This window comes from Poromitra crassiceps (genome assembly GCF_964638095.1).
Source record: "Poromitra crassiceps genome assembly, chromosome: 6".
Taxonomy (NCBI): domain Eukaryota; kingdom Metazoa; phylum Chordata; class Actinopteri; order Beryciformes; family Melamphaidae; genus Poromitra; species Poromitra crassiceps.
Window position 1 is genome coordinate 64,185,173 of NC_139627.1, and position 15,918 is coordinate 64,201,090.

At 43.1% G+C, this 15,918-nt stretch overlaps 3 protein-coding genes across 3 annotated transcripts in view; all 3 read left to right on the forward strand.

Moving 5' to 3' along the window:
* Positions 1-4,834, forward strand: LOC310778370 (nucleoporin Nup43-like; the record flags this gene model as incomplete). Its single annotated transcript, XM_083638773.1, has 5 exons — positions 1-120; positions 1,966-2,088; positions 2,870-2,947; positions 4,408-4,570; positions 4,695-4,834. 5 exons carry the CDS (start codon positions 1-3, stop codon positions 4,832-4,834), a joined length of 624 nt encoding a protein of 207 aa, XP_083494899.1.
* On the forward strand, positions 4,716-12,120 carry LOC310778371 (serine/threonine-protein kinase LATS1-like). Its single transcript, XM_083638774.1, has 3 exons — positions 4,716-4,830; positions 7,880-7,986; positions 9,462-12,120. The coding sequence occupies exons 2-3, from the start codon at positions 7,930-7,932 to the stop codon at positions 9,969-9,971; spliced, it is 567 nt and encodes a 188-aa protein (XP_083494900.1). The 5' UTR covers positions 4,716-4,830; positions 7,880-7,929; the 3' UTR covers positions 9,972-12,120.
* The window catches only part of LOC310778031 (nucleoporin Nup43-like), a gene marked incomplete at its 5' end in the record, with an annotated part of 23,744 nt that continues 17,949 nt past the window's right edge, over positions 10,124-15,918 (forward strand). The window contains 2 exons of the mRNA XM_083638346.1: positions 10,124-10,276; positions 14,903-15,019. Of these exons, the coding sequence (XP_083494472.1) occupies positions 10,124-10,276; positions 14,903-15,019 (270 nt within the window). The remainder of the gene's footprint in view (positions 10,277-14,902; positions 15,020-15,918) is intronic.

Genomic DNA, 15,918 nt, shown 5'->3' on the forward strand with positions numbered 1-15,918 from the left:
ATGGAGGGCACAAATGCCAAATACGTGTCCCAGAAAATCAGCAAGACGAGATGGAGGCCAGTGTCGTCTGCCGCTCTGCAGCAAGCAGATGTCTTTGCTGCTGGTTCATGGGACAACGAGGTGAGCGAGTCAGGCTGGAGCCCAAAGAATCTGTCCAATTCTGACTCAATCTGCTGTTTGGCAAATGTAGCTACATGCTGTGTCAAAGTCTGAGACTGTGGGCCTCCTCCCCCCGAGGCAACGCTTGTAAAAAGGTGCCTCCCTCGCTCAATTCCTGGGTGCCTATGGGATTACGATTGTGTTATTTAGAGTCCATTTAGCATGCAGGAAGTAACACAGGTGCACGCAAAACAGTAACGAGGGCCCCGCGACTGGGTCACCAAAATGGATTGGAAGTTGGAAACCCTCATTAATGTTCTGCTGCCTTGCACCTGTGTTACTTCCTGCCGTTCAGCTAATCGAATTCAGACAGATAAGTTCTGTCTGAAGGCATTTGCTTCCGACTCTGGGAAAAACTGTCAAATTCCCTAAAACTATGATCTCTTTTACCAAATGACACACAGGCTATTCTATGTGCTCTCCCTTTGATGACTACTTTCATACACTGAGCCTTCCCTGAAACTGGGGTAGGATTTCAGTTCAATTCGGCATACATTCAATAACCAACTGCTTTCAGTAAAAGTTACACTTTTAAAATAGGCTCGCCTGTCATTCCAGAAGTGTTGCTTTGTGATTTGTGAATGCTGAATAAATATTATGTTAATGTTACCAGAAGATTCTAAATGTTTCATGAAATATCATACACAGAGTCTTCTTATGAGGTGTATACACGTTACGTTTGCTGATACACAGTTAAGTTAGTTTTCATTGTCAGTTTGGTGCAACCTCATGTAACAGTATAATGTTAGTGGAGTAGCACTGCTGGCTAAGTAAAATAGTCATCATCACCCACTTGACGTTTTCACTCAACGATAAGTCCCTGCATCTAATATTGTTTTACCATCAAAACCCCAAATCTGGTATAGCCACTACATTCCTGGTGACAAATTAGAGACTGACACAATAATATTTGGTCAATGTCATAAATCATTAGACCGAAGTCACCAAAAATATGCATTTCTCCAATACCAATAGAATAAGAAAGTCAGATTTGAGCTGACTTAAGCTCAGCTAAGGTACACCCTCCATACCCAGCTAGCTAACGCCCTTGTTTGACAGACGCTGTTAATATCAAAGACGATGGGATTCAAGCAAGACGGCCCAACTTCAACTCACTTCCTGTCATTTTGTCACGTGGGTTTTGCCCATGGTTTTCCACGGACACGCCCACTTAGGACCCTTTCGGGCAGGTCTGAGTCAATGGTTGACCACGCCCATTCAGGAGACTTGCTGCTACCATTTGTTAGAATTGGCGGCGCTTGCGGTGACCCATCTATAGTAATATAATATCTATGTTAATTAGGGATGTCAATTTTCGGTTAATTTCACTTTCGATTAACCGACGCTAATAATCGATTAACCTATCGGTTAATTCATAATTTTTTAATATTAAAAAAAAAAAAAAAAAAAAAAATTTTTTTTTTTTTGTGTGTCTATTTACTCAATGAACTCATGCCCAAACAAGGCGTGTCTATTTAGATGCTGAAATGTTAATGCTTTTTGTGTTAGAATTTCTAACACAAAAAGCATTAACAAGCATTAACAAAAAGCATCAACATTTCAACACAAATTCTTTTTGTGTTAGAATTTCTAACACAAAAAGCATTAACATTTCAGCATCTAAATAGACACGCCTTGTTTGGGCATGAGCTCATTGAGTAAATAGACCAAAAAAAAAAAAAAAAAAATTTTTTTTTAATTAATATTAACTGATAGACCGACAGCAATAACCGAACAACGACGTTAGCGACGGTTAATCGATTAACGGTTAACCGTTGACATCCCTAATGTTAATATCTCTTGCAGGACAACAAGATTTCCATTTGGTCCATCGGGGATCATGGGCTCTCTGGCATGGACGATGAATTTGAAGGCGATCTTCAGCTATTATGTGAGCACAAGCACGACGGAGATGTGCTCGATCTTCAAGTAAGACACTTATTGGAGTTGATGGAGTGAGATACTTATTGGAGTTGATGGAGTAAGATACTTCTTGGAGTTGATGGAGTGAGATTATTGGAGTTGATGGAGTAAGATACTTATTGGAGTTGATGGAGTGAGATACTTGGAGTTGATGGAGTAAGATACTTCTTGGAGTTGATGGAGTAAGATACTTCTTGGAGTTGATGGAGTAAGATACTTCTTGGAGTTGACAACATTATACTAGGTTTATTTTACTGTGCTTGGTGGCATGAAATTAGCACCTACTGCATCTATTGGTGACCTTATTTTTTTTGGGTGACAGAAAAAGAAGACTTTCTTTGATTTCTGAATTTGTCACGGTTGCATTGTTGCAGAGAAATAGTACATGTTCTATATCGGTATCGGCCTTGTTGACTGTAGTCGGCTATCGGCAAAAAAAGCGACTGTTCACCGATTGATATTTAGCCTATCAGTTGGGTCACACAATTTGTTGTTTGTTTCATAATTATATGACAGTATAACTGAATTTGTGCTCATTCAAAGATAGTGTGATGAAGGGATCACAAGACTTTAAAGCATGTCAGTTATTTGTTTATAATGAACATTTCTTTGTTTCCCTGTCAAAAAAGGCATAAAAAAAACGTTTCGGTATTGGCTATCGTTCAAATTGTTATTTTAAACATCGTTATGGGTATCAGCCCAGAATTTTGCGTCACTAATAAGCGTCACTCACACATGTGTTCGGGTGAGGCTTGTGGCAAATTAAATGTCCTTCAATCTTTCCTAGTTTCTGGACCGAGACAGAATCGTCACCGCATCATCAACTGGAGCAGTCACCATCTTCCACCATCACCAAAACAGTCAGGTACACTCATCTGCTTGCCTATAACCCTGCTCTCTCTCTCTCTCTCTCTCTCTCTTTCTCTCTCTGTGTGTGTGTGTGTGTGTCTCTCTCTCTCACACACACACACACACTCTGTCTCTCTCACACACACGACACACACATTCTCTCTCTCTGTGTGTCTCTCTCTCTCACACACACACACACTAGTGCTGCACGATTTGGGGGAAAGGTGCGATTAGCGAGTATGGTGGACAATATTGCGATTTGCGATTGTGATTGCGATATAATAAACAAGAGGTATCTAGGGATGTGCCGGCATGAGTTTTTGACGGTATGATAACCTTGGACAAAAATACCACGGTTTCACGTATCACAGACTAAAATACATGAAATATGTTACAATTTAAAATATATTAAAACGGAATAAATAAAACAATTTGAAATAAAATTATCTTGACAAAAAAATAAAAAAAATTGAGACATTTGCCTGTCCCAAACATGTAAAAAAAAAACACCAGAAAAATAGAAACTGCACTGTGTTACAGCACATAGAAGATGGCTCAGACTAATACAATGATACACCCCGTTTATTTATTTTGTAGCGACAGATGGCCTTAAACGCCACACTCACGTGACGCTTCTTGAGAGAGAGGCGAGGTAACGTGCATCTGCAGACTTTATCGAGGGACCATGAAGGCGTCATGTGACAGGCTAGTTGAAGCCTGGAGGTGCTGCTGATGGCAGCTGCGACAGTGTTTTGCTGCTATCAACCTTGTTAATCTCGCTATATTCTTCATCACAGCGGATCATTACCCACTGTGCACTTAATCGTGCACTAGTTCTGCATAAGCACCTGCAGCTCTCTCCTTATTTTACTGACGTTCTCACTAATCACACGGCTGTTTACATGCGTTTCTGAACGGCTAGCTAGTTATTAGCATAGCTCGCTGTTAACGATCACGGATGTTCTCTCTCTCTCCTTCTCGGTAAGATGTAACCTTGTTGCGCATAACATTACTTATTTGCGGGAGTGCATGGGAGAAGTCTCCCGCTAGTGTTGATGCCCAGTGTGATGGCAGAGAAACGTGTGTTTGCTGCGTCGCGTGCAACGTTAGTTTAGAGGAGGCTCACACACACACACACACTCAAAGAGACGTGAAAAAATAATAATCGCACACTTTTGCGGTTATGTAATCACACATCATGTATTCATACATTTGAATATCTCATGTTAGAACCATTCACACTGGATCATTTATTCCATCACCCTGATTTCCCAGCTTTCTAGTCCAGCGTTATAATAGGTATAACTGATCCCCAAACAATTGCAATTGTGCACGACGTCCACAAGGGAGACGTGGGAATCTTTGAAAGAGAGTGAAGAAAACCCTCCTTGAATGGATATATATATTACATACTCTAATGTATCCCAGTGGATCAACTCATTTCCTGTGCAGTGACTTGTCTCTCTTCCACCGCAGACGCTCTCTGTGTCTCAGCACTGGGCGAGGGCACACTGCTACCCGTGTGACAACGCCCCCTGCACCGGCGTGGTCTGCAACAGTCCCGACATTGTCTCCGTGGGCGAAGACGGGAGGATCGTCCTCTTCAGAGCCGACCAGGAAGGAGTGAGTCCAATCATAGGTGAGCAAGAATTAGCGGCCATTAGTCGACCTGTACCGGCGCATGAAAGTTCCAGGCGTGTGACTGCTCTTCTGGAATGATTTGAAGAGTATCATTGGATGAACGTTTTTTTTATCTTCGTTAGAGAACGCTGACAGCAGCACCATTCATGCCGTCACTTTCCTGCGGACGACGGAGATTCTGACGGTCAACTCCATCGGCCAACTCAAGCTGTGGGATTTCAGACAGCAGAGCAATTCAGCCTCACAGATCCTCTCCCTGTAAGATCATCTCACTTCTTACCAAATAAGTTGCATCCAAGTTTTTTTTTTTTTTTTTTTTTACGTACACTGAGTCAATGTTTGTTTTGCACACCGCACTTTGAAAACGGCACAGTAGCACTGGTACTGCTCGCTAACAGGTCCAGAATTACTTCCGCATTTAGGGCGCCCCAAACTGGTGGCTCGTTAGTGCAGTGGTCAATTAAATTACATTGCGCTCAATTGAATCAGACAGGAGTAGACGATCAAATTGTCCATCGTCACATTAGTTTAGAAATCTCAGTTTAATTTGACACTGCTGATAGCTAAATGGATGTATGTGATTGTGATCAGTGTTTCCCCTAGAACATTTTTCAGGCCTGGAGGGATTTCGTAAACGTACCCCGACCGGGACGGTGGGGGCCCTCGCTGGCAACGCTAAACTTTTAGCTAACCTGTTCGCATCTATGTTGGCAATGGCATCCCAAGTATCATCATAATATTATGGGATGCGATGCGAACAGTTGTATTATGGCATGTGCGTTTCCCAGGCAACGACACACGTTGACACGTTTTGGAACAGCGTCGCACGCTGGCACAATGCTCCTAAAAGCTAAATGCTTATTGTTTTGAATGATTTGGCATCTTCTATTACTGTCAACACCAGTATTGTTGTATTGTAATAATATGCCATAAAGGTTTATTGACATTTTGGGGAGAGCAGGATTTTTTTTCTCTTTTCTTTTCCTGTAGAATGGTAGGGGAAACACTGGTGATATTGCTGCTGCTAGCAGCTCTAGGCCATCTGGCAAAACAGAGAATCACCAAACTGAGCATCCCTGACTGCATCTGAACCAGCTGTTCAGTATGAAAGACAAGACAGAACTTTGGTAACGCTGCAAATAATTAAAATGTAAAACATTTTTAAAGTAATGCAAATGTCCTTTTATTTGAGTACTTTTAAATAGGCTACTTTTTTACTCTTGAGTAATTTCCTGGACTATTACTTTTACTTGTACTTGAGTTATTTTTCACTAAAGTAACTAAACTTGGACATGAGTACTGAGTAGGATTCCACCTCTGGCTGTATTGAATCATGAACCCCATTTGGAATCGTATGGTGAAATAAGGCGATGGTCCCATAAGGCGATCGTCCCATCCCGAGTACATTTAGATGACAAGCGGTCCTAATAAGTGGTTCCTCTCTGCTCTGAACAGGTACACTACATAGTCCCAGAGGTGCTGCTCTGAACAAGTACACTACATAGTCCCAGAGGTGCTGCTCTGAACAGGTACACTACATAGCCCCAGAGGTGCTGCTCTGAACAGCTACACTACATAGCCCCAGAGGTGCTGCTCTGAACAGGTACACTACATAGCCCCAGAGGTGCTGCTCCGAACAGGTACACTACATAGTCCCAGAGGTGCTGCTCTGAACAGGTACACTACATAGCCCCAGAGGTGCTGCTCTGAACAGGTACACTACATAGCCCCAGAGGGGCTGCTCTGAACAGGTACACTACATAGCCCCAGAGGTGCTGCTCCGAACAGGTACACTACATAGCCCTAGAGGCGCTGCTCTGAACAGGTACACTACATAGCCCCAGAGGTGCTGCTCCGAACAGGTACACTACATAGCCCCAGAGGTGCTGCTCTGAACAGGTACACTACATAGTCCCAGAGGTGCTGCTCCGAACAGGTACACTACATAGCCCCAGAGGGGCTGCTCTGAACAGGTACACTACATAGTCCCAGAGGAGCTAAAAATATATATATTGTGATATTTGATTTTGTCCATATTGCCCAGACCTACCTTGTGAGCGTCTTTAGCATTCGTAGCATGCATAATTTGAAAGCAAGGGGATGAAGTGATAAACACTACATTCTGAAGTGGAAAGCAGACAGATTACACAGTTCAAACATCAGGAAAACTAATGATAAATACATAATCGTGCATATCTGACCCGGATGAACACAGTGCACAGTGTGGTGCCCCTGGAGGACCACACTTGAAGTGCATCCCTCCTTCCACAAAAAGTCAAATTTACTATAGACCAAATCACCGTGACGTCACCATGTAAACAAATTTACTTCCGGGTACCACTTGGGAAAGGCGGCAGGTTTAAATGTGCGTGTTGTCATATAAATGCTGTCAAACCCTCTCGTTGTTTTCGGCCGACTACTTTCAATTTAAATGGTTAAACGGTTGGTAAACATGCTTGTCCGACGTATCTAGCCTTTCTTCTGTGTTTGTTTTATGTAGTGTTAGCTAGCTAATAAAGTTTGTTTGTCTGTCAAACTCGCTGTTTTTTTACGTTACAGACAGAGTAACCTCGCGTCACCAGGCTCTTCTCGGCGAGAAAGAGCCTGGTACAGACAGAGCTACTGACGCCACGTCAATTTAATTTAGCTTCAAGTCTACTCTAGTCTGGTCCAACAGGTAAATTAGCTAGTCTGGTCTCCACTAACGTTAGTGAAAGTGTTGTTATGAATGATATTAAACAACAACACAACACGGACAAACCATTTTTGTCTTCTTTGTCTGTTTTTGTCTTCAACATGTCAGTTTGTGCCGTCCACCGCCATTATAATGTGTGGACCTCAGGGGTACCTGGAAGTAAATGTAAACATCCCGCTGATTTGGTCTATAGAGAGGCAAAGTGAACGCTACTTCCTGCTTCAGCACTGTACCAGAGATTTTCATCCGCCATTTATTTTCACATACACATTTTGTAAAATGCGTATAAAAATAGTTTTACTTGTTCAAACCAAACAATTCAGATATATTTAGAAACAGGGGAGACCATATAACATTTCACTCAGACAAAACGTAAAGAAATTGCGGATTTGAAGAAAATATTTTTTTCAATGTTTTTTTTTGTTGGTCCGAGTGAAATGTTCTACTGTATGGTCTTTCTCAATTCTAAATATAGCTGAACCGTTTGGTTTGATGAAGTAAAACTATTTTCTATAATCATTTTACGAAATGTAGGGATGTTGTCATCTGTCATATCAAATGCTGAACTACTTTAAAACTGTTTTTCTGTGATGTGTAAATGTTTTCCTTAAGGATACACCCAGCTCTGTGATTGGTGGAGTGTTGGCGTCATCCTGTATGAAATGGTTGTCGGACAGCCTCCCTTCTTAGCAACCACGCCTCTGGAAACCCAGCTGAAGGTATGTTAAACACTTCCAGTGGAAGGTTAGACAGGCACATACCACACTGTCTCTCTGCCAGTGGAAGGTTAGACAGACACAGACCACACTGTCTCTCTGCCAGTGGAAGGTTAGACAGGCACAGACCACACTGTCTCTCTGCCAGTGGAAGGTTAGACAGGCACAGACCACACTGTCTCTGCCAGTGGAAGGTTAGACAGACATAGACCACACTGTCTCTCTGCCAGTGGAAGGTTAGACAGGCACAGACCACACTGTCTCTCTGCCAGTGGAAGGTTAGACAGACACATACCACACTGTCTCTCTGCCAGTGGAAGGTTAGACAGGCACAGACCACACTGTCTCTCTGCCAGTGGAAGGTTAGACAGTAGGGATGCACGATATTTATCGGCCGATATGGCCATTTTGCGTTATTTATTATTCCAATAATGAAATTTTAGCCGATAAATAGCCCCCAATAATACGGCGCCAACTTGGCTTTGTTTTGCATTGGAAGCGGGCTAGCTAGTTCAGCAGGCAGCGGTCCTCAAGCTTGTTGTGACCAAACATCCCCCCATTTAAAGCACTTCATACTCCCAGAGCTGGCGTAAACCATAGAGAACCTCATGCATTACCCGAAATGAAACGTCCAGCGTTTGTGTCTTAACTCCAAAAGCAACCCGCTAACGTGAAGCTAACATAGCTAGCTGCTGGGCAGTCATGATCTACCAATAATAAGGAAAACAAATGTGCACATTTACATAAAAACACACCAGTCAACATCACATAGTGTCTTTTCTTTCATCTAGAGGAGCATTTTTCAGTCAAAAGTGAAACGACACAGATATGATGGCTTATAGTGAGGCTTTCCATGCCTCACTATAGAACTGGCCTCAATGCAAAATTCAGACAGCTCATATGTTGCCAGTAACGTCATGCCAATAAGAGTCTAAATTACTATGCCTTTTGTGTTTTATCTGCAGACTAAGCAGCTTTAGGCTTTCGGTTCTATAAAAGCCTTTTATTTTTTGTATTGACTATTGAGTGATACACTTTACTAAAACAATCATATTATATCAGAAGTGTTGTTTGTGTTCATAATAGTGATGTCAGATTTGGTTAGGTCAGAGCTATGGAATATTAAATCATCCATCTTTGCTCACTACATCTGCCCTTTCTTTCTTCTTCTTTTTTACCCCAGGTGTGCATAAAATACAGGTTAAGAACTTATTTTTTTAAATACAAAAATGTGAAATAATTATCTGTTTAACGTATCGGTTATCGGCCAGGAGATTATTTATCGGTTATCGTATCGGCTGTAAAAATCCATATCGTGCATCCCTATTAGACAGGCACATACCAGACTGTCTCTCTGCCAGTGGAAGGTTAGACAGACACATACCACACTGTCTCTCTGCCAGTGGAAGGTTAGACAGACACAGACCACACTGTCTCTCTGCACATTGTCTCTAATGCTTTTGCACGTTTGGGCCCAGGTGATCAACTGGCAGAGCACGCTGCACATCCCCCCTCAAGCCAAGCTGAGCGCGGAGGCGTCGGACCTCATCGTCAAACTGTGCCGCGGCCCCGAGGACCGCCTGGGCAAGGACGGGGCGGACGAGATCAAGGCGCAGCCCTTCTTCCGCGACATCGACTTCTCCAGCGACCTGCGCCAACAGGGGGCGCCCTACGTCCCCACCATCGCCCACTGCACCGACACCTCCAACTTCGACCCCGTGGACCCAGAGAAGCTGTGGAGCAACGACAGCGAGGGCGAGGGCAACCACAACGACACGCTGAGCGGCTGGTTCCGTAACGGCAAGCACCCCGAGCACGCCTTCTACGAGTTCACCTTCCGCCGCTTCTTCGACGACAACGGCCACCCATACAGCTGCCCCAAGCCCATCGAGTACGAGGGCTACGAGGGGGACGAGGCAGAGGACGGCCCGGGACAGGAGGAGGCCTCCAGCACCACCACGCAGGGTCGAGACCTGGTCTACGTCTAGTGCCTCCTGGCTGCCCAGCTGCATTATGGGACCACGCAGGGTCGAGACCTGGTCTACGTCTAGCACCTCCTGGCTGCCCAGCTGCATTATGGGACGATGCAAGGGCCGAGACCTGGTCTACGTCTAGCGCCTCCTGGCTGCCCAGCTGCATTATGGGACCACGCAGGGCCAAGACCTGGTCTACGTCTAGCGCCTCCTGGCTGCCCAGCTGCATTATGGGACCACGCAGGGCCAAGACCTGGTCTACGTCTAGCGCCTCCTGGCTGCCCAGCTGCATTATGGGACGATGCAAGGGCCGAGACCTGGTCTACGTCTAGCGCCCCCTGGCCTGGAGTCTGGGGTCTAATTTATCCAACTGTGCTTAGGAACCCTACTGAGGATGAACTAAAAGAATGACTAACCTATCCAGTGACTGCGCGCACACCTGCAATGCAATTTCCCTGTTCAATTGATAATCAGGCTCATTTATATGAGTCATGTGGTTAATTGGCATTGACCATTTATGGTTGGATTGGGGCGGATCCACATGTGGAATGTCCCAGTTGGACTGTGATTGGTTGGTTACAGGGGGAAATTGCCTGCAGCAGGTGTTCACACTGTCAGAATTTAGTTGACTTAAATTATTGGCCCTAAGTTGTCTTGTTTACGTTAGAACTGTTATTATATATTTTACAATACTACTTTATGCGGGGAATACCTTTGCTGACCTTTTGACACTAGATTGTGAAACACAGATTGATGGCGTGGACACTGGACAGTTACTGGACAGTCACTGGACAAGTTAGTCATAGTTTTTAGTCGGGATTCTAGGCACATATTGCTAAATGAGACCCCTGGAGGGGCAGGGGGTTGTTGTGGTGGTACAGCATTTGAAACCTAGCACATAGGAGAGCACGTCTTGAGGAGGCATCACTACATCTTAGGCTTTGAGAACACTGCAGCAGATGGTCACATCAACAGAGCGTTCTGTAGAGACCAGTGTGCTCTCAGAGAAGACGGAGACTATCAGGGTGCTCTCTTTGACAACTTATGGCAAAGCCCCCTTAAGCCTTTATTTATTGAAGAAAGTGTAACTGGTGATGCTAGTTTAGAGATGCTGTTTGAGTCTGGGGGGTTTTGTTGTTTGAATGTTGCTTTTATCTGAAATGGTTTTAATTTATATTTGAATACGTCTGTTGCAATGGGGATTTAGTGAGGCGACTTGTAGACTATTGCAGGGATAAATGACTCTAATTATTCGTTGCTGTGCCTTTTGATCTTTTGCTGTCTGTTGGAGAAAAAATTATAGCTTATTGGGAAATGCCAATGGAACTTATATTTTTCTCCAACACTGTCTTTCACCAAATATAAGAGGTTTAATAATAATCAGACTGGCATTACACAATGAGAATAGATGTAGTTGATTGGACTAGGTTTGTATTGTTTATTTTTCTAATTTATACCTAAAAGTGTATTTATAAATCAAGTTGTACACAGCTGATGTAAATATTTCTCTTCCCTGTCACTCAGCAGATGTCTCTCTCTCTCTCTTAGGGCAGGCTCTGTCCTCTCTCTGCTGCTTCTGCCATTCCTTCTCTGTAGATATTTCCATGGGTGATTTGTTGTGTGCTTTCTCTGACATCTAGCCAAGCCAGAAACCTACATCACGTCTTCACAGGGACTCTACAGATGGAGCTGGTGGCTTCTTCACAACTCTCCTTGTTTCATTGTCATCCCAACTTCATGCTCGCCTCTCAACCAAAGCACTATATAGTTGTGTTCCCACATGTGGCAGCCCTACAGCTCTACATGACATAAACACCCTGCGTTTAGGCTTCTAGTCCTGACCAGCCACGCTTACATTGCAATGACCCGCGGAGGCTTTAGCATGCTAGTGATTAGCTCAAACTCCTTTTCCTTCCCTTATTTTTGGACCCGTTCTTCTCTTCCTGCAGCTTCCATCTTTGGAGAAACTGTGTTGTGTTGTGCCTCTGCACTGAGAAAAGAAAGACCGGAGTGATGCTCTGTCACATACATGATCATATCGCGTCTGCTTGTACCTTGTGTTTAGAAAGCTCTCTGAATGTAGTTGCGTAATACAGTGACCACTGGCGTTGTGCACTGCTTTTGTCTCATGTAAAGGTGAGATCATTTGATTGTTGTGTACATGTTGTGCTCTGGGAGGATGGGTACAGGGAAGAGGGGGATCAATAAAGAATGTAAAGAACAACACCTGTTTTACATGCACACTAAGTGTGTTAGGAGTAGGTCTACCAGCTATGCATCACACCACTACATACAAGTCTTTGCTTATGGTTAGAGGAGCTGCAACGATTAATCAGTTGGCAACTATTAATTTGATTAATTAAAAAAGGGCAAAATTCTCTGACTCCAGATTCTTAAATGTGAATATTTTCCTTGTTTCTTTACTCCTCTGTGACAGTAAACTGAATATCTTTGGTTTGTGGACAAAACAAGACTTGTGAGGCCGTCATCTTGGCCTTTGGGAAACACTGATCCACATTTGTCACAATTGCTTTGTTCAGCATGTGGTTATTATCTGACTGGAACGTGAGGAAAGAGTCACAGGGAGAGTGGCTGTTATACATTGTAGTACTCACTATGCCTAGTGTTTATAAATGACTAACATTTATATATAATGATTCCTATCAAAATATCAATCAGTATAAAACAGGCAAATCTTTTGACATGCAGCAAGTGTCGATCCATACATGTAGCTAACTGTCCAGATTAGATTTAGATTCGGGGTGTCAGATTTATTAAGTAGTGGGTCGGATTTGTTCAACTGAGACCTCATGGGGGCTGGATTATTTTGTGCTAAAATCAGTTTGACTACGTGGATATTTAGGCTACACCTGGATGTATTATTTGGAATCCTTCAAGAATGCCTGCTCTATAGATAGCCTACCAATCAATGAGAAATTGCATAAAGCAGAGAACTGCAACAAATGAAAGTCAAACAGCATTTTAACTATCAATGCAACATTGACAAGAATACATTTCAAGTATGAGATAATAGACAATAAGTGCCATAGAAATGTTTCCTCTTCATACACACATCCAATAATAATTGTGTTAAGTAGCCTGTTATTCAGAATCATTCATTATAGCTACATTTGAAAGAATGCAGGCTAATAGCTGTAGCCTACTCCAGTAATTGAGAAATTGCATACTAGGCTACATTGAAAACAACAATTAGGCTACAAAACGTAGAAAATGACTCATATTATGCATCTGTATCTTGGTTGCAGTACATTTATTTATCCAGCAGATGTCATACACCCGAGGCTTCGAGTAGTGAACCCATTTCCAACCAAATTAAATTAAACACATATTGACATCTTTCCAATCAAAACAAATCACCGATCAACAGTTTTAATGAATGCTACATATTATTATTATAATTATCATTATTTTTCGAAATGATATTGCCGTTCGAGGCTCCTCGATTCGTCCAATCACAGTGGATCTGGTGGATGCGCGTCCAATCACATTGGCCGGATGATGCCGCAGCGGGTCATTTGAGTTTTGGACTCCTTCAGGTACAGTAGCTTACAGCAGCAGACAGCAGAAGCAAGACTCACTCAAAACGCCAAAAGCTAACGAACTACTCAACTATGGGGAAAGGAAAAGTAAGACATGTTTATTTACATTGCTTAACTGTTAACCGTTATATTGTTAACGTTTGTGAATTTGAGGGGGAAATCGAACGTTTTTCCAAACATGGGTCATTGAAAGTGCTGGAATGTAGGCTAGTTTACGGTTTGGCAAAGTCTTGAACGTGATTTTAACCGTCGTGTTTTAGGGTTAGGGTTAGGATGGCTGCATTTGATATGCTCCGCCTCCTCGAAAAGTGCGTTGATTTTCAGCATAATCTGTTGTTTCCGGTTAAACAGTCAGCCACTCATGTCAACCAAACAACTTTTAATAACTGAATTGAGATGATGCCGTCGTCATTTCTATCGTTTCCTAGTGGCTCACGTAAAAACGCAGAGCCGTTAGCTCTGCGTAGGAGGCGGACCGGTGACTTCCATGCTAGTTGGGGCTCTCTTCTGGCTCATGGAAGCCGACTTTGGTGCTTAAAATCCGGGTACAGAGGACCTCGAGAGGGATCTCTCCTGGCTTTATGGAGGGGGGTGCACATCTCGGCGGTTTGTACCTGCCGAGATTTGCATCCCTGTTTTTAAGTTAAAACAGCCCCAAAATATGGTGGGGGTGCAATTCTCGGCGGGGGTGCAAAACTCGGCATGACACCGGGTCGGACTCGGAACGGAGCTGGCTTTAGTGACATCATCATCATGTCAATCATCCGGAGCCCATGATGTCAGTGTGTGACATGTAGCCTAGCTGCTAACCAGCCCCATTGAAGGCTTCATAGGAGTGCATGCAGGCGAAGTCAGTCAGTAGTTCTCAAAGTGGGGTCTGGGATCCTTGAGGCGGTTCCAGGGGGTCCCCAGCAAAAAGGGGGGCCATTTATTTTCACTAATTCCATCCATAAAAGCTGTAAGAACCCTGAATGTAGGCTATATTTGTGCAAGAATCAATTCATTTTTTATGAGGTGTAACAACACAGTTGAGAAGTCTGCACCCCTCTCTTTTTTATAGCCTATAGTCGTTGTCTGTGCTTCTGTAAAGCTGTTCTCATTTGTAACAGTAGGCTATAATGAACCTTGGTCCATGTCTCAAACTATGTCATGTCAGGTCCTTGAATTTGAGGGAATTGGGCCTGGAAAGTCCTTGAGAAGTCATTGAAGGTGTGGGAAGCCTGTATCAAGCAGTGACTGCTCAATGCATGACTTTAAGTGACTGCACTATATTTATGGATCTTATGTGCAGCAATGTCAGGAGGCGGCTTTTAGAATTGAATAGACATTTTCCAGCTGTATGAAGGAAATGAACCAGGGGATAATTCTCTAACCGTTGTTTTCCAGAAACCTCTCATCTTTGCATTGGGGGCCAAGTTAAAAGCCCATCGGCTGGCTGGAGGAGAAGACCTGCGCCCACGGTCCTGCCTTCTGGAAGACGATGTGGTGGTGATCCTAACAAAGGTAGGCACTGTTGTTGGATCTCAATATGAGCCTAGTAGGCCTATTAAAATGACTCATCACTTGCTGCTAGCTACTTTGAACTTTATCTCAGGTTTATATGATATCTTATTTATCATCATATTTATTCATCTTATACTGTGCAATCTTTCATTTCATAATGTGAAACTTTAGTGGTCACAAGTTTAGTGTTCATATAGTATATAGTCTATATCTTGTTTATTTTTTCAACTTTAATTTTGTTGTCACTCTTTCACTCCTGTCTTGTAGGCCAATAATGTGTAATAACTAATTTTTAAATTGTATTTCACATATTCTGTAGTTCACACATTCTATAGGCTAATTTCACACATTCGGTGTCCCGACCCCCACTTTGGGAACCACTGTTGTAGGCTATACCTGTATATTGAGCTGCTGTAACAAGTGTGTGGGATTAATCAAGTCAATCTTATCTTATCTTATCTGATCATATCTTATCTTATCTGCTCGTATCTTATCTGATCGTATCTTATCTTATCTGATCATACCTTACCTTATCTGGTCATATGTTACCTTATCTGATCTGATCTTATCTGATCTTATCTTATCTTATCTTATCTGATCATACCTTACCTTATCTGGTCATATGTTACCTTATCTGATCTGATCTGATCTTATCTGATCTTATCTGATCATACCTTACCTTATCTGATCTGATCTGATCTTATCTTAGGTTCATTGGCCAACAGAGGCAGCTGCGTCCTGGCCCGGTGACAGAGCCAGTCAAGTGACAGGTGGGTAATACACATCAGTGGAGGATACCCCCCCCCCCCTCTCTCTCTCTCTCTCTCTCTCTCACACACACACACACACATACACACACACACACACACACACACACACACACACACACACACACACAC

What these genes read in the sequence shown, in the direction of transcription:
- LOC310778371 (XM_083638774.1), top strand. Translation starts at nt 7,930, where the DNA reads ATGGTTGTCGGACAGCCTCCCTTCTTAGCAACCACGCCTCTGGAAACC. An exon ending in CTCTGGAAACCCAGCTGAAG is followed by an intron (nt 7,987 to 9,461) that starts GTATGTTAAACA and finishes GTTTGGGCCCAG; the next exon opens with GTGATCAACTGGCAGAGCAC.